The sequence below is a fragment of the Gallinula chloropus genome, assembly GCF_964237585.1.
Source record: "Gallinula chloropus genome assembly, chromosome: 1".
Taxonomy (NCBI): domain Eukaryota; kingdom Metazoa; phylum Chordata; class Aves; order Gruiformes; family Rallidae; genus Gallinula; species Gallinula chloropus.
The window spans coordinates 204,752,511-204,775,660 of NC_140085.1; the positions used below are offsets into that span (position 1 = coordinate 204,752,511).

Below are 23,150 nucleotides of genomic sequence, written 5' to 3' on the forward strand. Positions count from 1 at the left end.
ACAAACAATTATTCCTAGCAGTGTGCCTAAAATTTTATCCACATTCTCTACAATATAGTGCATTGTATAGGCCTATACCATATTTCCTGACAGTTGTCTCAGGAGCAGAATAACCTTTTAATCACAGAACTCAATTAATACCAGAGTCTTGCTGAAAAAGGACTTGCTCATTTAAACTAGTGTGAAGATGAAAGCTAAATAGTGAATATTAACATTTTCAGATGGAGATAAAACCTTAGAGAAATACCTATCAAGTAATTACAACTCTCTCTCTTGCACAAAATACTAAATTAAGCTACTATGGGTTTGTTTTTTTTTTTTAAAGTGTTCATTCAGTGATGCATAAGTCAAGATGTCAGCATCAATAGAATGCTAAATGTAAGTAAAACTCTGCTGTGGTTTTAACCCAACTGGCGATTGAGGACCCTGCAGTCACTCACTCGCTCCCCTCAAGAGGTATGGGGAGAGACTCATAAGAGTGAAAGTGAGAAAATGAGATTAAGAGTTTAATAAGTAAAGCAAAAGTCACACTTGCATGCAAACAAATCAAGAAATTAATTCACCATTTCCCATGGGCAGGCAGGTGTCCCAGGAAAGCAGGGCTCCATAACATGTCAGGTTACTTAGGAAGATAAACTGAACACTTCTGCTCCCATTCTTCCTCTTCCCCAGCCCTTTATAAGCTGAGCACAATGTAATATGCTATGGAATATCCCTTTGGTCAGTTGGGTTAGCTGCCTTGGCTGTGTCCCCTCCTTGTGCAGCCCCAGCCTGCTCGCTGGTGGGGTGGGGTGAGGAGCAGAAAAGGCCTTGGCTCTGTGTAAGCCCTGCTGAGCAATAACAAAAGCATCTCTGTGTTATCAACACTGCTTTCCAGACAAACCCTAAGCACAGCCCTATACTATCTACTATGAAGAAGATTATCTCAGCTGAAACCAGGACAAACTAAGTATTCCTCCATGAATACGTTTTAGGTCTGCTCTTTATATTAATTTCTTCTTTGTGTCTGTTGTGAACAACCTCAGGATCCAAAGTGGCACTTGAGAGTAGCCCCAGCCCATGGAGGCAACCTGGCCCTGGGACAGAGGTCTCTCTGGGGGGGAAACACCACACATGAGGGCTTTGCAAGTTCACACCCTTTTCCCCACTGCAGCAAGGGCTACTTACAACTTCTCACAAGGTTGTTTGGTGTAAGCGTCCTGCAGTGTGTAAATGCTGAGATTGTTGTCCTTGTATCATCTCCACTGTTAACAGCTCAGCGGGGAAACTCCTGCTGCTGCTTCTGTCTCTGCAAATTGTCTCTCATAAAACCATCTCATAAGAGACATAGACAGATACCCAGTTTCTGTAATGGTGATGTGTGTTTATTTGTAATTAATTAGCTTGAGATGTTGCTCAATGATTTTGAACCTGATTTAGCAGGGAACTTTAGCAAGAGGAATGAGGTCACCCTGTCTCTCATACCTTGAGAGATCATACCATGTACATCCCAGCCTGGAATCACAGCCCAAAACTGCCATGTGGGAGTTCCTTCAGGGTGCCAGTAGGCATAATAACATCAGTAACACAAACAAAGTACAATGTGCTTAAGGAATTATATGCAGTTTTACAGCTGTAGCCTGGTCTCCTGGAGACACTTAAGGATCCCCAGCAAAGGAGCTGGGTGTGGTGTCTGATCCTTTCCACTCTGCTTCCAGACAAAATGCCCTAAAGTATTAATTGTGGCCCACTGACCTTTTTGGAATAATGTTTCAGCCCTCAGGTTGAAAAGGCTGGACATTTCTGCGTTAAGCAGACTGGAAAATTCAAATCTGCATTGTATCTCTAGAGGAAAATAAGGCAGTTGAGGTAATTTATAGTGTTTAAGATGCTCTGTTATGAAATAATATCTGGTCAGTCACATTGAAAAGGGCAGTGGAAGCAGAAGCCAAAGCATATTAAAAAGTATTAGTAGACAGTAGGTTTTTCACAGTAGCTTTAGAGCAACAGGCACAGAGTTTTTTCCAGGCAGCAGTTCGTGAGACAAATCAAGGAAACTTAAATAATGATATATACTTACATGAATTATGATCTCCTATAGAATTTTCAGAAATAGATTTTAATTTCCAAGTACAGCAGTGGAAACCTCAAAAATTTTGTGAAAGTGGGATTTTTCTGGTTTCACAGTAGTACAGCTGAAATCAGACCCTATTTACTATTTTGTTTTCAACTTCAGTTACAGTCTAAAATGCCAAAGGTATGTTCTAGAACTTCTAAAGTATTTTATAGCTACTGAGCAGTTAGCAGAATCTCACTTCTCATTCCTTCAGGTACCTCTGTTGTTTTCCTTTTGCACCTTCGTAAGCCTTTGCAGCCAATCCCCACATCCTCTGCAGCTTTTTTTGGATATCGTTTTCTAAACTACTTAGCCACTGAAGCAAAGATTGCAATAAAAGTTTCCTACCTCACTGATAAATATTCTCTATACCATGTAGCAGAGTAATTTTCTCTGTCTTTCTCTGCCTTGGTGAATATCTCAGCATTATTTTGATGATGCGGAGCTGCTCCAGATGGAGAGATGAAGGTTAAACCACTCAGGACACTCACAGTCCTAATGATCATGACACAGTGGACTCTGGGGCATCCAGTGACACATGCACAGTCCTGTGCTCTCTTGGGTGAGGAGGGGAGGCTATGGTTTCCTGGGTTAACAGTTATCCAGATACAAAAGCATGTCTTTTGTTTCTATTCATGGAGGTGCCCTAAAGGGAAATATATAAGAAATGTACATTTTTATTGGAAGTTGTTTCCACTTTTTTGAAACCTTTGTCAATTTTTCTTCTGGCCAGTCCTGTGCAGAAATACTCACTCATGTTCGTTAAGACTTTGGGATGTCACCAGAGTGCACTTACTTGTGAATAAACAGCTGTTCAGGGGAAGAAAAATACCCAGCGATAAAATGAACAAAGTTCTCAAGACCATTTGCTTTCAAAATGGTCAGTGCAAGTGCCATTGTATAATGAAATGTCACAGGCACTTAACTTTTATGGAGCAGTTATTGACTGGTCACTGTGTTCATTTTCAGACATTAAAGCCAAGGTCAGTTAAAACGAATCAAAGTCCTGATCAACATATATTTAATACAAGAAACTTGCTAAGATTTTGCCACAGTTTTCTATCCTGGCCTGTTTTCAGACAGCTTTTAATGTCTGTATTCTTTCACCTGTTATCTTTTCATTATACCTTGCCCATTTCCATGTTTTCCACTAAATGTCAATTCCTACAGCTGAAATTTAATTTGAAGTGTTAAATATATTCATTCTACCAGAGCTTTGAACATGAGTTTATGATTACTTCTTGGAATATAGCTTCCCTCAGTGGGACATAATAAATTAGTCTAATCATATGGTGAGTACTTACTTCATCCTGTGTTTGTTCCTGCTAGGAACTGAAATTGTCTCTGTAATTGTATGCAAATCCCTTCACCAGACTAATCAAAGGAAACCTATGTGTAGCTGCTGCCCTTCCTCCACAAGAGAAGCACAGAAGTAAACCAACTTTAAATTCTCATGAAATGAGAGGTTGTATCTGCATCTGGTAAACGTAGATACAAAATAGAAGAACTTAAAAGGGATGTGGGTAGCAAACAGATACTTTGTTAATATTTAAGGCTGCTTTAGTCCTGCCTTTTTACATCTGCCCAGTGCTGTGCTGATAGTGCTCATGACATTGAACCTGAGAAATAATAATATTGGTTGTTTTTTTTTTTTTATTTTAAACTCGGGGGAATTTCTTCTCCCCTTGAAAATACATGAGATAGATGATAAGAAGTTTTATTAAATGCCTTTGGAGGGTGCCTCTTTCCCTCCACTGCCTGAGGAAGGAGTCTGAGGTAACAAGCCCAGACTAAGCCATGAGACTTTCAGTTAAGATAAATTCTCTTGCAACTAACTCTCTTAGTCAAAGACATGTTTTATATATATTGGCCTCAAATCATTCTGATTTGCTTCTTTGAACTCTGTCAAATATTTCAGCATTGTTTTTTTAGAAGTGGACACCAGAAAGAGATTTAATCTTGTAGGAGTTGTCCAGTGTCCTCTGTGAAGATCGTATCATTCTAGCCCTCCTTTTCCCTGTTTCTCTGTTCAGGTATCCAGAAGTTACATTAGCTGTCTTACTCATAGCATCACTGGAAAAGAGCACTCCTGCATATCTAGGACTCTGATAACAAAGTTTGTGAAGACACTCAAATAAGGCAAGGTTATTAAGTGTCTTTTGCACCAACAGTTCTTTTCAGAGGAGGAGGAAAGGGAGAAGAGACTAGAAGGAGCTGAAATAATCTCTATTTGTTAATTTCTTCCTTCAAAAATTCTGTAACTTCTTCGCATGCTATTGTGCACTGATACATATGAAGTATCTACATATATGCATACATGTGTACTTACTTGTGTGTACATATATGTGTATGCTTGTAATTTCTTGGAGAATTTAGAAGAACTTACTAAAATGCTTTTCCACATTTCTTTTTCTTGTAAGATTTTTTCTTTTTAAAAACCTCAGATTCTAAGCTATTTCCAGGATTTAGTTCAGAGTGATACTTGCAGTGCTTCAGATGAAGTGCCTGGGAGGTGCAAGATTATTCAGTGTCATTACACTTCAATTAAAGCCACTATATGAAATCTTCAGATGTTTCCCAAATTGTTGCTCCAGTCCAAAAGGAAAGAATAACATCTTAATTCTGGTCTACATCTGAAGAGCAAAGAGTTAGCTTTAAGAACTGGAAGAAAATCTTAGATCTTCAAGTTTATCTCCAAGTTGTTATCTGTTTGTTAGGGCGGGGTGGGGGGAAAGTAATCAACTGTTCACAAATTTGCAGTCTGTGACTTATGATAAGTCTAAGACTCATTTCAGACTCGTTTTAATCAAAAGCTAACCGTATTCAAATTGTAGCATCCAAGTTTTGAAGCCTGTCTTCCCAGGACATGTTACATTTTTCTGAAAAAGTTAAGTACTTGAGAATATAGATTTTTTAAAAAGTCTTAACACAACTGAAATTTAAAATCAGAAATTAAATGTCTGGGATAATAAATATGGACATTGCCACATGTACATGAGCATAGAGGTAGAATTAAGATTGCGACCCTCTTAAAATGAATATTCTTCTGTGTGAATTTCTCTTTCAGTCTGAAGATAGGTCTTGCATTTCTTTCTCATGTATCTATTAGAAATGACATTACATTAATGCCGATAGGCAGAGATTGTCAGATATTTTATAGTAATAGACTAGTCTTCTAACAAATCCCTATAGAAGGGAGGCAGAAGTTGTGACATCAATATCCTCATTGAGTAACCACAGTCAGCTCTGTCCTAGGGCACAGGTAACTTATGCACAGACTGACGCGGATGCCTTGGGGGGAAAAATAGAATATGACAATATAATTAAAGACAGCCCCATAATACATTAATTAGAATACATTAGGGTATTGCTAATTTAAGATACACCAGCTCATGAGTGCTATAGCTTCCAGTCTTAATATTCCTTGGCATGGTTCTTTCAGGATGTTGTTTACATAAAGGTCTACATACAGTTGTATACTATCACAGGGCAAACAAAATCCTATTGAACTGAGACTAGAGAGGTAAGCAGTTGGGAAGCCAGGAAAATCTGGAAAGTAGTTTTGCATCATTTCAGATATTGTGTAAGAAAGATAATTTCACAGAATCACAGAATCACTAGGTTGGAAAAGACCTTTGAGATCATCAAGTCCAACCATATCCGTCCTCTACTAAACCATATCCGTAAGCACCTTGTCTACCCATCTTTCAAATACATCTGGGCAGCCTGTTTTAATGCCTGATAACCCTTTTGGTGAAGAACTTTTTCCTGATGTCTAATCTGATCATGCCCTGGCAAAGCTTGAGGCTGTTCCCCCTCATCCATCACCTGTCACTCGGGCGAAGAGACGAACACCCACCTCTCTGCAAACTCCTTTCATGTAATTGTAGGCAGTGATAAGGTTTCCCCTCAGCCTTCTCTTCTCCAATCTAGACAACCCGAGTTCCCTCAGCCGCTCCTCATAAGGTTTGCCCTCCAGCCCCTTCACCAGCCTGGTTGCCCTTCTCTGGACACACTCCAAGACCTTGATGGAAAATTATTAGTACCAATGTTACAGACTATAGGTTTTATTGAGATGAAGAAATTTGGCTTTAAGGCATTGCATTAAATAATAGGAGTTTAAACTACAATGTATAACAGCAAGGACTATTTACAACTAAGCTGGATATTTGTCAAATTAATAGTTCTGATAACACTGTAATTACATACAGGTTCTGATTTAGCATTTAAAGTTCAAAGAATTTGCAAAAATTTACTAATAATGTGGTTCAGTGCTGCTTGTGAACTTCAGGGGAGAAAAAGCTTCTCACCTGAGTCAGTTCTAGCTGAACCCTGTGTTATAGCTAAATAATAGACAAAGAAAAGAAAGTATAAAACATGAACAAGGTACATAAATGTACTTTTGGTGTATATCTGTAAGCACATTTGGATGTATTCATCTCTGCACATATGACATAAGAAAGGTTACAGGACTTTGACATTAGTTTGAAGTGGGAAGGGCAATGGTATCTGAGAACTGTAAAAGCATGAGCAAAATGTGTTAGACCACCTTCAAAAACAGGGGTTTCTTCAGTCCCTCTCAAGTTTCCACTCAGCTTTATCACTTGGCATTTTGATGAGACACCTTCACAGTGTATTTCATATGAATGTTGCAGACTATGAGATGCAAAGGAGAAAATTTTTGCTTCAGAGTGGGTGTAGCATAAATGGTACCTGACACAGCCTGAATCTTTGATCAGTTCCCATTGTGGGGTAAGCCAAACCTCCTCCCATATGCTCACTGAAAGCACAGGCCGTTTGTGGTGGGTTGACCCAGGCTGGAGCCCAGGTGCCCTCCAAAGCTGCTCTATCCCTGCCCTCCTCAGCTGAACAGGGGAGAGAAGATACAACAAAAGCCTACTGGGTTGAGATAAGGACAGGGAGAGATTACTCACCAGTTACTGTCACAGGTAAAACAGACTCAACTTGGGAAAATCAATTTAATTTATTACCAATGAAATCAAAGTAGAGTAATGAGAAATAAAACCAAATCTTAAAACGCCTTCCCCCCACACTCCCCTTCTTCCCAAGCTTAACTTTAAAGACCCCTTCCAATCCAAACTATTCTGTGATTCTATGAAAATTATCCTGGTCATTGATACTATAGATGACTTAATTCACAGACTATATCACAAGAGATATATTTGAAAATACATTGAATTTGGAAAGCCAAGTAAACCTAACCATGGACTTTTCAGGAATAAATCATGTGGAGAGAAAGCAAATTCCCTTGTATTACAATATGATATTTCTTTTTAGACATTCAGAAAATAATAGTTGTCCTATTCTAATAGGATGTTTTGCACAGTATGCATGAAATGTTGCTAAATGAGCTAAATCTAGAAGATTTGTAAAACACTAGTCACACACTTGAACTCAGAAAGCAGTATATGAGGTTTACAATGAAATAAGGAGGCATTAACTAGTGGTCCATACTGGTTGCAGTTTTTCCCAGTATTTCTGTTGATGACTTGGATGAAGAAGTATAGAATACATTTGTTAAACTTGCAGATGATAAAAAATTGAAAGGGCTGTGTGTACTTTGGAATACATTTTAAAAATACATTGCATTTTCACCAATGCGCTTCAGGAAATACTTGGATCACTTGCAATATATCCAGAGGAAAGCAAGGAAAATTGTCAGAATCTAGACTAAAGCATGTTCCACAAGGAAAACCTGAGAGAATCATGTTTCAGCAAAAGAAGTGCAGACAGAAAAGAAATGAAACTTCAGTTTTTTATGTAAAGGATTGCTTTAAAGAAGGGAACAAAGTGTTCTCCAGGTCTACAAGGGATAGGGCAAGAATGAGTGGCTTTAAATTGTACCAGGGGAGACTTAGGTTAGACTTTAGGAAACATCTCCTAATGATAAGGATAATTAAGCAATGAATATATTACCTAGGAAGTTACAGAATCCTCTTCAGAGATTTTTAAGGACAAAGAATGATATGTGTCTAGAACAACTTAAATATAATGTATCTGTCTTGGGGGATGGAGGGATACATAGGAAGTGTTGATCTGCCTGAGGGTAGGGAGGCTCTTCAGAGGGATCTGGACAGACTGGACCGATGGGCTGGGACCAATGGGATGAAGTTTAACATGGCCAAGTGTAGAATGATGCACATGGGACATAACAACCCCATGCAACACTACAGACTTGGAGGAGGTTGGCTGAAGAGCTGTCAGGAAGAGAAGGACATGGGGGTGTTGGTTGACAGCAGGCTGAATATGAGCCAGCAGCGTGCCTGGGCAGCCAAGAAGGCCAATGACTTCTTGGCTTGTATCAAAAAGAGTGTGGCCAGTAGGTCTAGGGAGGTAATTGTGCCCCTGTACTCAGCATTGGTGAGGCCACACCTTGAGTACTGTGTGCAGTTCTGGGCTCCTCACCAGAAAAAGGACATTGAGGTCCTTGAGCGAGTGCAGAGAAGGGCAACCAGGCTGGTGAAGGGGCTGGAGGGCAAATCATATGAGGAACGGCTGAGGGAGCTGGGGCTGTTTAGCCTGGAGAAGAGAAGGCTGAGGGGAACCTTATCACCACCTACAACTACCTGAAGGGAGGTTGTAGAGAGGTGGGCGATGGTCTCTTCAGCAGGGTGACAGAAGATAGGACAAGGGGAAATGGCATGAAGCTGTGCCAGGGCAGGGACAGATTGGTCATTAGAAAAAAAATTTTTCCTGAAAGAGTTGTCAGAGCCTGGAACAGGCTGCCCAGGGAGGTGGTTGAGTCACCTTCCCTGGATGTGTTCAACAAAAGGGTAGATGAGGTACTTAGGGATATGGTTTAACACAGAATGGGAATGGTTGGACTTGATGATCTTCAAAGGACTCGTCCAACTTTGTGATTCTGTGATTCTGTGTGATTCTATAATAGATGGCATTATTTCTCGAGCTCTCTTTCTTATGTTCCATTCTGTGCATCATTTCTGTGACTTAGTCTCAGGAAGGACTTAGAACACACCTGTTGTCTAAACTGACCAGTTTTTATGTACTTTCTGTTGAATGGTTTGGCTCCAATTCCAAATGTGGAGAAAATTGGGCATGTGAATGAGTTATCATATGTCAAACGTTTTATGATAGAGCTTATAAATATCACTGGCTGTGTTCAAGTTCTGGAAGCTGTAAAGTGACCAGAAATTTAAGGCAAAAATCACATGTTATTAAAAAGCAATTAATCACAATGAAGAAAATTAAAATATGCTTGGGTTTGAGTATTTGTAGCTATTGATGGAATGTACAGTCCTGCATCACTCACACTATAAATTTCCTGTATGGTTTTCATCACTCTAGTGTCTGGATTCATCTCACCAAGATTTGACTAGATAAATGATAGGTATTTTCACTAAGCCTCATGTCTAGACTCCTTCAGTATTCACTGGAGAAAGAAAAAACACCTCTGAGATAGATATCTAAGACCAAAAAAGTGCTTTTTTATGGGATATATGTCTCTCCTTTGAAAGCTTGGATGATTAACTTAGACAACTACTTTATAGACAGATGGAGTTAAGTGACATGAATCCAATCCTGAATGTCAAATATATTGGCTTATCCATACCAGATGATTTGATCATTTATTCTTCACTTCTGCTGTGTGCTGGATTTACAACAAATTTATTTCTTCTACTGATTCTAATATGAATTCCAATAGATGGAAAGTAGCTTTCATAAAATAGCTCCAGCATTTCAGTATCTGTGGCTGTTGGGATCATAGCTAATCTGGGGAATGGGACCAGTTCCTGTTTGAGTGTTGATCAGAAAGAGAATAAAATTAATTTGCATTTTAGTAACGGGCAGTATATGATGCCCATCTTTTCCAAAGATCCATGCTCATCAGAGATATTTTCTACTCCTGGAATCATAACAGCAATGTATTTCCTGTGCTGTTTCCAGGTCTATTAACCCGTTAACATGTGTCATTCAGTATTTCAGTCTGCTAGCCAGAGTAAAATACAGTAGCAATATGTAAACATTGCATCATCTTCATCACAGAAAAACTAATCATAAGTAACTTCCTGAGCAATAGTTCCAAAATGAGAATTATTGCTGGGGGTGCTACTGTTTGGAGCAAGCAGCCACCTTGCTATCTTTCTCCTGGCAAGACCATCAGGAATGATTGCATGCACTTGGAGGGGTGGCGGAAATGGTTTCCCAGAATGAAAAGGCTGCTGGAAGATGAAAGTTGTTGAAATTTAATTATAACTCTGTAATTGATCACTGAAATACTTCTGGTGAAAGCAAGCAAGAAGAATAAGGGGGGGGGGGGGGGAAGAAAGAAAGAAATAGAAGGAGAGGGAAAAAGCTAGCCAAGTGCATTCCAGCAGAAAAAATAAGTCAAGAAAATGCTTGTCTGATCTCTTTAGTTTATTCTAAACACACTGAAGAGATTTAGATATCAGATTTTACTTTTCATTTCAATGGTAATAAATGAAATTAAATCACTGCCTGCTGAAACAGAATTGGATCGGGGAAAGCCTGGCTGGTACAGCAGAAGACAAATACGAAAGCCCGAAGGGCCACTGAACTTTTGATATCAGGAAAATCACTCATGATTTGAGCTACATGGGTGGTTGTGTCGGGGCTTCAATCACACCAGTGCTGTAATGATTAGGAAGAATCCTGGACTAACGAACTCCTGTTCTTGCAGTGTGTTCTTAAATATAAAAATTGCTTGTGTTTTACACATTTTGGCCTCCATAAGATGTCTCAGTCTCTCTGAACAAGTACTAATTTCTCTCTAAAGTGATATAACACCAGGTGCACATCTGGCATTGTTTTTGTGTAGCTGATGCATTTTGTATTGGAAAAATGACTGTGGAGTGTGTAATGAGGGAAGCAGGGTTAAAACAAATCTGAGATTTTGTTTATAAGGTACTTAGGTGAAGTATCAACCCAATATGTAGGTTTTCTGCAGTAGTAACTCTCAAGTTTGTGTGGGTTTCTTACCCAGTGTGATGACTGTGTGATATTTTTTTGGGGAAAAAGAAGTATGTTAGTTCAGCTCAATTCCACCTGACCAGAGAACAGAAAATCAAGGAGAGAAGGGATAAAAAAAACCCAAGAAATAAATTTGTAGAATTTCCCTGTCTCTGGTTTGATTCCAGTGTATTGAGGTGGAAGTGGTATTAATGGTCCTTATGCAATTGTCAACCTTCTCATCCCAGCTCATTTGATGCAAATTCACCATAATCATAGTCCCATCAAGAAGAAAAAGAAGCCATTTTTGCATATACCGTCCTTGGGTTTCAGAAGGACTTACCTGAATTTCCAGGTAGTTGTATTCATGTTTTATCTTGTTCACAGATTTCCTAATTAGAAACAAAACAAAACAAAAGCAAACAAAAAACCCAAACAAACTAAACCAAACCAAAACAAAAATCCTCACAAAAAACAGTGTCCAGGAAGGATCAGGAGCTTGTCGATACAGACCTCCAAGTTTTAACCAGTTATGTTTGGGCACAATAATTTGTATTTTCTGATAAATAAGTTATCTGAATTTCATGGTTGAATTAGGTGGTGAGGAAAGGTTACTATATACACTTGTGAGAACTATCCTTTTATTGGCAGAGTCCTAAATGGTTTTTTTGAAATGTTTTGATTCTATAGCTCAGCTGATATGACTTAGCCTGGTGTTGTGGGTTTTTTTTAGTTTGCTTTTATGCAACAAATAATATTCCACAATATATAGGACGGAATATATTCCAGAAAATGAATCACTGATCTGTCTGTAGCATAACTGAGAATAAACAGCATATAACCGTAAAATAAATACCTTTTAGATGACAGCTGTAAGACTCACGCCTGCTGTCTTTACTTGGGCAAACATCTTTCAGGAGTGTAAGAAATTTATCTAAATAGAGGTTCTGCACTGACAGTTTTGAGAATTATCCCAGGTTACTTTCAAGGATTTTGCCTTATAAAATGTTTGCAGCACTACATGCAACTTCCCCCCCCCCAACCCGCCCCGTTAGCTGGAGCCAATTATTTTGAACAAATAAGCATTCTCCTCAGCATGTCTAATTTCTGTGCCAACTGAGCCTGTGAAAGCCTTCATTCAGTCTGTGTTAACTCCACCCTTGTTGATCTGTTATATTAAAAATTGCTCCGGCACACTGAGTAGATGTCTTTGCCACTGATCACTTGCACAAGAATTCTGGACTCTCCCAATGGAGACGTTGCACCATATCCAGTAACTAAGCTTTTAGCTATATTACACTCCATGTGAAAGACAGGCTAACATGAAAACCCGCATGAGAGTGCCAGTTAATGACAAGAAGCTACTACAGAAGCTTCAAATGTCTAAATGAAGGCAGTCGCTAACGAGATGTGGCAAGTCAAACCTTGATCCAAGGTAGAAGAAAAACTTTTCAATGTGTTTGTTGGGTATTTGACATGCTTTATGTTGGGATAAATTCCCAGTTTGATCAAAACACATTTTAGCACAGTTGTCCAAGAGAAATACAAAAGGGCTGAGCAAACATCAATTGCTGTTTCAAACACCATTCATTCTGAATCAAAGAAAATGTTAATCTGTGTCAGGAAGCTGAATTAAGTAAATGTTGACTGCCTTTGTAGCAAAGATCAAGTCAAAGTTACAGTGTAAATGAGGCAGGAACCCCTGGAACACTGGAGTAGTCTTAATGTATGTCTATATATGGAAATGAACAGGAAATGAAGCAAGAAATACAATGTTTGGGAAAGAATCTTGTCATGATTTGCAGAGATAATTACAGGCAAAAAGGAGATTGAATATAGCAACAGGAAAAGCAGAATAATTATGCAGCAATTAACAGGAAAGCTGTATGGTTCTTTGAAAAAAAATAACTGTCATTGGGTTAAAAATATATGCTGAGTACAAAAATGTTTTAATACTCAATACATCAAACATTTTAATTCATTTCCTAAGATAAAATACTGTTTCATAAAACTAAAATGTAATTTATACACTAAAATGTTAGGCATTTTATGTATTCATTATAAATGTTTGTATTTTTATCTTGAATATGTCATCTGAACTGGAGAAAAAAACTAGTGAACATCCACTTCAATGTGGTGGTAAATATTGTCATACTTATTAGAAGGTGTAGTTTTTAAGTCAGCAAATGTCGTAGGAGTCATTAGAATGGCTAATCCTAGATTTCCAAGAGAAATAGTTTCTTGTCGGTCCCAAAATCTTCATATTCTGATAAATCTGTTGTCTACTTTTATTGTGCTGGGGGCAAACTTGGGGTTTGGTGGTTTTGTAGATTTTCTGGTAATTAGTCAGCAACAGCACCCTCAAAATATACCTATATATATATATATATATATACTATATATATACCTCTATGTATATATACTATATATATATATAGTATATCAACACAAACCCTTTCTGAAATGTCACTTACAGAGATTCTTCTTGCAATCCATGGGAATGTCTGAAAGTGCTTTTTATAGGGAATCTCTCATGCAGTGGCATCTTCAACATCTTCAGTGACAGACAGGGGTCACTGCACTCAGGTATGGGACCTTCTAGTGAAAGAGAGAAAAGAACCACTACTGTGCTGTCCCATCACTAAAGGGTAGTTTTCCAGAGGTGAAATCTTTCATTTAAAGCTAGTGGAGAGAATTCAGCAAGACAATGAGGAAAAAGCCACAATGCTTTGTGTAGTGGCTCTAGACAGGGGGATCGTCTCCGTGTTGTATCATTTGTGTTATGTTATTGACAAGCATATCTACCCTCTTTGTCTTTAACACTAACTCTGGGTCTGAGATGTGCAGTCTTTGTTGCTTTAAACAAATTCACCATTTACTCTAAATAAAAGATGGAATGGTACATGTTTCCTACTTCAGGGTCTGGTTGTGACTTACAAGCTCTCCTAAGATACATCACAAGCTCCTCTCCTGCCTCTGTACTGTGCATCCCCAGCTAGAAAAAAATGAGAAGGACAAAGGCAAAGCGGTGGCAGGCAAAGGAACGTTCAGACTGGGGGCAGAGAGCCTGCCCTTCAGGTTCAGGTGGAGACCTCAGAGAGGATGCCGACTTTCCTTTCTGTGAATAGGTTCAAAGATGACAAAGAGGGCATCAAATGCTGGTAATGATAAAAATCAATAATACTGCTTCTATAGTGCCCTTCATTCATTGAGCACTAAACAATTTACATGTATCGATTAAAGCTGTATAGGAAATATGAAATAGATAAGTATCATTTTTGTTCACACATTTATACTGGCTTATCTAAATGCATAAATAAATAAAAAAAAACTTATTAAAAAGGATTAAAAACTGCTTGGATTATATGTTGTCCAAAAAAACCCCAACCCAACAACAAATGAAGCAAATTATTTGAATGTCTAACTTACTGCTTACGTAGTATATAAATTCGGGTGAATGAGTAGGCTCAGATTTTTTCTTCTGTGTCATGAAATGCCTGGATATAGAAACATGTCCAAAACCAATTTGAGACACTGAATATTCTACTGGAAGAGTTTGTGTCTATAAATCATATGAAAATTATCCATAAAGCGGAGGATCACTTCAAGGATTTTGATCACAGCAATAGTAATTGTCATTAATTGCATACAGTGCAGTGATTATGGCTAACAGCATAGGTAGGGATACAGCCCTTTTCCTGCAAGAGCAAATATTAACATACCTAATATTGATTAAGGATGATTCCTATTCAAAAACCGCAGTGATTGTGTTACTAGTGTATTGTATCCTTTTCTTTTAGGTTATTCAATACTTCAAGCTATTATGGAAAAAGCGGGACAAAATAGCTGGCAAGTCAGTGCCATCTGCGTGGAGAATTTTAACGATGCTAGCTACAGGCGGCTTTTAGAAGACCTGGACCGAAGGCAAGAAAAGAAATTTGTAATAGACTGTGAAATAGAGAGGCTTCAGAATCTCTTAGAACAGGTAATACCTGCTTTTAATGTCACTGTAAGTACATTACTGAAACTCCAGATGAGATACCATTGTGCATTGCGTTTCATTTATTTTCTTGATGGAAATGAGATTGCTTGCCCTTTATTTTTGTTTTTCTTCATGGGCCTATATTTGCACGTCCACTTGCCTGCTCCATTTCCTTTTCCTATATAATTCTTCTTGTAACAGCAAAGTGAGCCCCCCCTTTCCCTCTCAGTGGGTTGTGGGTGAAGGAAGGGTGCTGCAAGTAAGGGCAGCTGCACATTTGGCCTTGCATCTCAGCACCTCCACATCTGGTACATCTTGCCTCAGGGTCGGTCTTAGGGCTGGCGGAACAACATGGTATAGCTTAATTACAAGGTGCCCTCAGTCTGTACCTTCATGGCAATAAAGCTTGGTTTTGTTTGAAGGGGAAAAAAAGCAGCTTATTTGAATCTAGCATAAATACCTAATGTATTTCTTGCCTTTAAAATGATTATTACACATATTCGAACTGATAGTTTTATTACCTCAGCAGAATATTTATTAATACAAACAACAGTAGAATAAAGGTACATTGTACTAGAAAGGAAGGCCAGGGTTTTCCATCAGTAATTCATAGAAAGCTAGTATTTCATAAAAAATAATACTCAGCCAGACAGACTGACTTGTACTGGGTAGTACCTATACCAGTGTCTAAAGTGAATATAAAATCTTGCTCTTCTGACGTGGCAGATCTGGCTCTGTGTAGTGCTTCTGTATGAATTCTTTCTTAAATGATGGGAAAATAAAATAATGGTTTGAAAGAAGCATTTTGTCAAATGACGGGAAAATTACTTAGGGTTAACTGCTTCTCGCATGATCCCCCATGTGATGCTGATGTGGTACACGGTTCGGGCCCTGCTGCTGCAGAAGCGCAGGCGATGAATGCCATCTTCTGGTGGCACATCCTCGGCTCCCCCGCTGCTGCTCTGCCAGCGCGTTAGGGAAGTTTGAAGAGTCTGTTGCAAAAACGTTCCCGATGCATCTGCCTCTGAAGTCGCAGAAGTTATGTAATGCTGTTTGTGATGCAGAAGTGCATCAAGTGCTACTTGTAGAAATACAAACGTCAGTTTTGCTTTCACTGGCTGAAGATAAGGGGGGAAACTGAGAATTAATAGTATGGCTGATTTAACAAGCAGCTTTTCTGTGGCTGTTGCCATGAGAAGAATAGATGATGCCATATTGCTATAGATAGTCATTTGGCCTTTTTTATTTTATTCTGAATGCCGTTATGTTTTAACACATGCTTTCTGTAGCTTATAATGAAATCCTCCCCCGATCAAGCCTATGGTGTAGTAAAACAAAACAGCCATCTGAGCGTCTTTTAAAATACATTTGGAAAAATATATTCTCTCTCTCCTCCGTGTGTGTGCTTGTGTGTATGTACCTGCTCTCTCTAACATGGCATGCAAATGTGACTTAGATAACGTGTGCTGTATTGCCAGAAGTCTTGAAGTACACCCACCATTCCGCGTAGGTGTATCTATTGAGTATCCACTCATATTCAAAGCAAAATGAAGTCATCCAGTGCACGTTTGGATCTCACTGATCTCACGTGTACATTTTATTTGCTTCTAGGAGCTGCTACTCATTTTCCTTCCAGATTGGCACCGGCACAGTCAGCTCCTTTTTAGGAACGTAACCTGTGCTCTTTGTTCAGGTCCTGCAGAACTGAAATGGATATTGATTTTAATGTGATTAGGTTTTGACCTCCTTTGACTTCATACAGATCTGGATTTTTCATGCCTAAAATAAGTACTTAAAGCAGGCATGGTAAGTCATAAAAATGAAGTGCCTGGCCTCAACAGACAGAATCAGATGCAGTGAGTTTAGCTACCCTCTCCAGGGCAAGCCCAGAAGCTATGGGAGTCCTCTTTCCATTAACTGCACAGGAAAAGGGGAGGGTAAGAGCTAACACCTAATTTGCAACATACCTGTGTGTTGGTCAGTTATACAAGCCCTTCTAGGAAGGAATTCATCTGGTTATTGTCCAATTTTGTGGGGGGTGAATTTTACCCGTTAAAGGAGCTCTTCCGTACTTGTGTATTCACACCTAAGTGTAAAGCCTTTTCCCTTAAGTCTCATCTGATGAAGTGAGACAGATTGGGTTTTGGGCATATGTTTTTTTTTTCCTTTTCTCAGTAGTGGCTGCCCATATATATATGTATACATATATATATATTATTTTTTTACAATTGATCTAATTAAATAGGAATTCAGATATTTTAGAACATTTCTGTTATTTTCCCAGATCGTACAAATTCTCTTCCCCCTTAACATTCCTGTCAATTTTCTCCATCCTTCCAAAGGAAGGTGACTCTACAAGCAAGGTGCTTACCTTTCTATGTGTTGCCAGGCTAGTCAAGGTATGCACAAGAGTTGCAGCTTTACTGTCCATTGCAAAGGTCCTGGTGTTCCTAGACAGGCTTATCTGCAAGGAGACCTGGAGTGCTGGTTTGGGCCTCCAAGATGAACACACTTTGCCTTCAGACATCAAGTGCTGCTTAAGGATGGGCAATCAGAAACAGTCTTGGACACAAAAACATTTAGTATGCCAAAAATGGGATTGAAGCAGAAACAGTCTAGCCCCGATGTAGAAAATGCAAAATGACAGACATTATAATGTATCAGCTGGTGTTTTTTTCCCTGAGCATGAAGGCTTTAATGACCTGTAGCAGACAGGTAAGGTGGCTTCACAAGTGGACTGAAAGTTGGCATACTCTTCCCCACATACACAGAGGAATTGATTAAGCTTCAGTGACTCTAATTAACTCAACTTCTTTCCTGCCTAGTTCTCCTGTAATTGAGAGCCTAAGTTGTGACTATACTGTAATACTTTGCAATATACAAGTAAATGTTCTGCAGAACATTTAGGAAAAGTAATTAAATCTCAGTAATGAGACCGTAACTCAAAGTGCCTTGCCCTTAAATCTATGCTAATGAAGGGAGAGAAACTGGCTTGTGGGCTTGTGCGTTTCTTCTCAAGTGACTGCCCATATATGCCTGTGGACCTCAAGCAATGAAGACTGGAGACTTGATTGCTGGCTGTGTTCAAATACTGAGCTCATTCACTGCTCTCCTAACCATACCTGGTACATACTTACCTGACCTTGTATTATCTGCTCACTGTCCTCTCCCAGCTGCCCAGCTCTGAAAATTAGCATCTTGCTGTTTCCTCACTTCTTGTGCAACTTCAACCATTTTCTTTTTTTCCCCCCCTTATATATTTTTCTTAGTTCATTAGTTTTATTTATTTTTTCCTCTCTATGTGCACTGATGTGTGTGGAAGCTGCCTCCACACGCCATACCTGAGGCCTGTCTTCAGAGACAATTTCTCTCATGGAACCCAACAACGTATCTGATATCCAGAGTCCCCCTGTACACAACCCATGATGTGCATTTTTCACCATATGATCTTCCTTCCCTGGGGAGCCTGCTCTAGTGCTCAACCACCCTCTCAGTAAAGAACCTCTTGCTGATATCCAAACTAAACCTCCCCTGTCGCAGCTTCATACTGTTCCCTTGGGTTCTATCACTGGTCACCAAAGAGAAGAGATTGATGCCTGCCCCTTGCTCCCTCTCGTCAGGAAGTCACAGACCGCAATGTGGTCTCCCCTCAGCTCTGTCTTCTACTGGCGAGCAAACCAAGGGACTTCAGCCTCTCCTCATAAGACTTCCCCTCCTGACCCTTCCCCATCCTCGTTGCCCTCCTCTGGACACTCTCCAATAGTTTTCTGTCCCTCTTATACCATGGCACCCAAAACTGCACCCAGTACTCGAGGTGAGGCTGCACCAGCGCAGTGTAGAGCAGGACAATCCCCTTTCTGGAGAGGCTGGCCGTGCCGGGCTTGATGCACCCCTTGATACAGTTGGCCCTCCTGGCTGCCTGGGCACACTGCTGGCTCATGTTGAACTTGCTGTCGACCAAGAACCCCAAATCCCTCTCAGCACGGCTGACTTCTAGCATCTGATTCCCCAGTCTGGATGTGCAGCCAGGTGCAGAATCTGGCACTCGCTCTTATTAAACTTTATGCTGGTGGTGATTGCCCAGTTCCACTTTCACGTTTCCATTCTAGAAAGGAAGAGTAGGGACAACATTAAATTCAGGAAATGCATTCAGCCTGCACACAAGTGTTTATAGCAAATTTGCTTGGATTGTCTACTATCTCAGCCTCAGAAGAGTTTTCAAATCATAGCTCTCAAGGCTATGCCAAGACTTACAAGATACTGATGGTTTTCTTAATGAAGCTATGTTTCTCTTTGGCTGTTCTCAGCCATACAAAACCATACAATCTCCAGTAGTATCTGGAGATATTTGGGGGTGATTGAAAAGGTTTTGCTTGCTTTATCAGCACTAGTTGTCATGGCTCAGCTCAAAGCCCTTTTTAAGCAGAACATTGGAGCAAGACAGCCATTTCTGCAGGGTCACAGAGATGTTGCTTCAATTCATCAGTAAGATAGACAGCATCTTCAGCCTGTCTGAGTCAGTAGATCTCCACCTACTCGAGAGAATCTGCTGTAACTTCAGCATACCAAGATAATTTTAGCTCTTTTTTAGACATCATTCTCAGGATGGTGAAAGAATGCCCTACCTACTTAATATCTTATAACAGCAGTAACCAGGAAACCCTTTTTGTCATCTGTGAGTGAAAATCCTCCTTTTCCCTCCTCTGGCAGACCTTGTGATCTGGCAATCCCAGGTTCTGAAAGACAGTCTACAAACGTCAAGACTTTTGCTGTAAGCATTTTCTTTATTTGCCTGCTTTAAGTGGTGGGCATGGTTTGCCTTTGGGGAGTGCAAGGATGTCCTGACCCACATTAATTTACCAGGGTAGGCATGTGTCTCTGGGCATGGGCAGCTCCCTCACCATGGCCTCTCAGAGAGGCCATGTCTGTCCTGATGCTTTGGGCAGCTGCACAGTGCTTGACACAAGGGGATGCACTGCTTGACATCATCACTGCTGCTCACCCCCAGAAATCACCACAAACCTGTGTGCTTCAGTGCTGCGCAGGAGCAGCTGAAACAGTAAAATATAGATCAGCAGTGTCCCTGCCCATGGCAGAATGGTTGGAACCAGGTGATCTTTAACATCCTTTCCACCTCAAGCCATTCTGTGATTCTGTGATTTTATGAAGATCTATTTCATGTCAGTTTCCCCCAGAACTTCTAGCAAGAGTGTGTCCCTCTTGGAGAAAGCACATCTAGTCTTAAGGGTTACGCAGGACTCTCTATGCATAACAATGTTTTCTAGAACCTTGCTAAATCTGATGAAGTGTCTGCCCAGTTTACTTGCCTTGCACTTCGTTTCATCTGTTTATACACAGCCACAATAAAAACATGCCACGAGATTTTAATTTTTATAAATAAACTATGGTAGTTCTTTATAGTGCATAAGTGAAATTGGGAACAAAGCCCCGTTTTCCTGCAAGCATGAAATCAGAGATTGTTTTTACTGTTACCTCTCCAGCTTACCAGAACAAGAAAAAAAAAGGAGCTAAAACAAAGACACATAAAGATAAAATTATATCACCACAGATTTATATAAGGGATGTAGCTGATACAGCAGAATGCATTTGCAGTGATTCATATTCTTCTGTCAAGGCCCGTTATGTCCTTGTTTGTCAACATCCCTTTTTGTCATGACACTTTCAGCAGGTGGTCTTTTAAGAGCACAAACATACTCTGTTTGAATCAAAGGATGAAAGTTAGTGAGAGGCAGAAAATTCTCTATTTATGTATCTCTTCTTTCCAAATTGCATTTCTAAAGTGGTCTCCTGAATTTAATACAAAGAACTTTTTGTCTTAAATGAAATTAAGACTTAAAACACATTGTAACATTGTGATTTCCATTTCCTAACAACTGATACTGGCAGCAAGCAGTACAGCATCTGAACAATCCAGGCCAAAGTAGTCATTTACTGCATATGACACAGCGAGAATCAGGCCCATGTGTTTCTCTCACTTTCTGCTAGTAGTTTTCTTTCTTTTCTTACTCCTTCTTTTCAATTTTATTCACTGAAAATCACAAGTCCAGTCAGTCTATAGATAAAGGGTGCATCTACCAACATTAGAAAATCATTACTTTAGTCCTATTATGTATTTACTGCATTTCTATTTCAAATACCAAACTCATGTTTCAAAATAAATATGCCTACAAACAAAGTATGTTTCTATTTATTACTGAGAAAGCCCAAAGTTAATACAGAATGCCTATTCAAGCTGAACTTATGAAATCCCAAGTCAGGCTTCCCAGTCTAACAAAATTATTATTATTTTTATTTATTCTCTTTTTTTTTCTCATTTTGTTCCATTGATATTTAATAATTTCTTACTTTTTATCAGTACAATTTGAATCAAGCCAGAAGCTGCATATAGCAGAATGAAGCAGTGTTTAGAATACCTAAAACATTAAAAAGTAAGGACTGATACCCCTTTGTTTCTTGTGGGCTTTTTCTTTAGACCACCATTGCCACCTGCACCATAAAAAGCTTCTTCTCAAATAAGTACTGAGAAAGCAAGAAATAACACTTACTGTGGCTAATCAGGAAATATGTGCAAGTTAACAGTTCCCATGTGCTGACTAGTAGCTGTCAGACAGGATGTTCAGTGTCTGGCTGCTTCTTATCGCTTTGGTTGCGAAAGCATATGGGTCTCTGTTCCCCACCCAGCAGCCACTGTTAACAAGGACTCTACAGAGTTAATGTCTGGGTCTGTCTGAGGTGGAGTTGATTTTCCCCACAACAGCCCCCACAGCACTGTGCTGTGTATCAGCAGCCAGGAAGGTGTTGGTAACACACTGGTGTTGTGGTTACTGCTGAGCTGTGCTGGCACGCAGCAAGACTGTCTCTCCAGCATGTCTCCCCCTCAGTAGTAGTTTGGGAGTGGGCAAGATCGTGGGAGGTGACACAGCCAGGACAGCTGACCCCAAGATATCAAAGGGATCTTCCATACCATGTGATGTCTGCTCAGCAATAAAAGCTGAGAGACTGGGGGAAGAAGTAGGGGCGATGTTTTTTTATGACATTTGTCTCCTGGAGCAACCCCCAACATGTACTGAAGCCCTGCTTGCCAGGAAGTGGCCTGACGTCACCTGCTGATGGGAAATAGAGAATAAATGCTTTTGTAGGTAGCCTTTTTGCTCAATGAAACTGCCTTTGTTTTCACCCACAAGTTTTTGTTCCATCCTGGTTTAGCCCTATCTCCATCCTGCTGAGGAGGGGAGTGACAGAGCAGTTTGGTGGGCACCTGGTGTCCAACCAAGATCAACTAGCCACAATGTCATTTAAGACATCTTGTCCTCCTTTCAAATATAGCTGAAATTGCCAAATGTATTAAAATGTATTTTGCTGGAAAATTGATAGACCCACAGACAGCTCAGTAGCACAAATATGGTTTCCTTAGGAGAGAGGACTGAGATATATATAGCGAACCACACAAATTTAAGGAAATGTCACATCACTCTCTTCAGTTTTACTTGCATTTAGTTGGTCAGAATAATTTATCTTCAATAAATACATGTCAGAGTTTTCTTTTGTTATTTCTTTGTTTGCTAACTTGCAAGCAAGGATGAAGTGTAATAAAGCCATGAAATTGTGGTCAGATTTGAAGAATACCACAGAAAATCATTCTGAAGATTTCAATGAAAACACACGTTATTTTTCCATCCATCGTATTTGTTCTTTTTACTTCTTCAGACCCTAATAACACTTATTACTAGAGAAGCAGGCTGTCATTTGCTCAGCCATAGCTGATCTCAAGGCTATTACTTACAGTTTGTTCAGTGCTCAGATATACAATGAAGTCAATGCTTCAAATAGATTTTACAGTTAAGCTGAGAAGTGTAATATAAGAATCATTTAGCTCGTGATGGATAGTTTTGTTAACTGTAAATACTTCTTTTGGCCTTTCTATTTTTTTTTCTTTTCCTGTAAATCTGTATCAAAAGGGCATTTAAAATTATGTAAGAAAATTTTAAAAAAGCATGACATGCTAAAGTTGGAAGTTAACACTTATGGTCCTGAATTTATTTCTTTGAACAATTCTTATTGTCAGCACATATTAAACACTTCAGAGCAAACAATGTACCAGTA

The 23,150-nt window shown here is 39.5% G+C and overlaps 1 protein-coding gene across 3 annotated transcripts in view; it reads left to right on the top strand.

Annotated features, from left to right (window-relative positions):
* GRIA4 (glutamate ionotropic receptor AMPA type subunit 4) overlaps window positions 1-23,150 on the top strand; it is a gene marked incomplete at both ends in the record, with an annotated part of 229,645 nt that overhangs the window by 115,161 nt on the left and 91,334 nt on the right. For all 3 annotated transcript variants that reach the window (XM_084274676.1, XM_084274675.1, XM_084274677.1), the window contains one exon: window positions 14,845-15,029. In XM_084274676.1, the coding sequence (XP_084130802.1) occupies window positions 14,845-15,029 (185 nt within the window). The remainder of the gene's footprint in view (window positions 1-14,844; window positions 15,030-23,150) is intronic.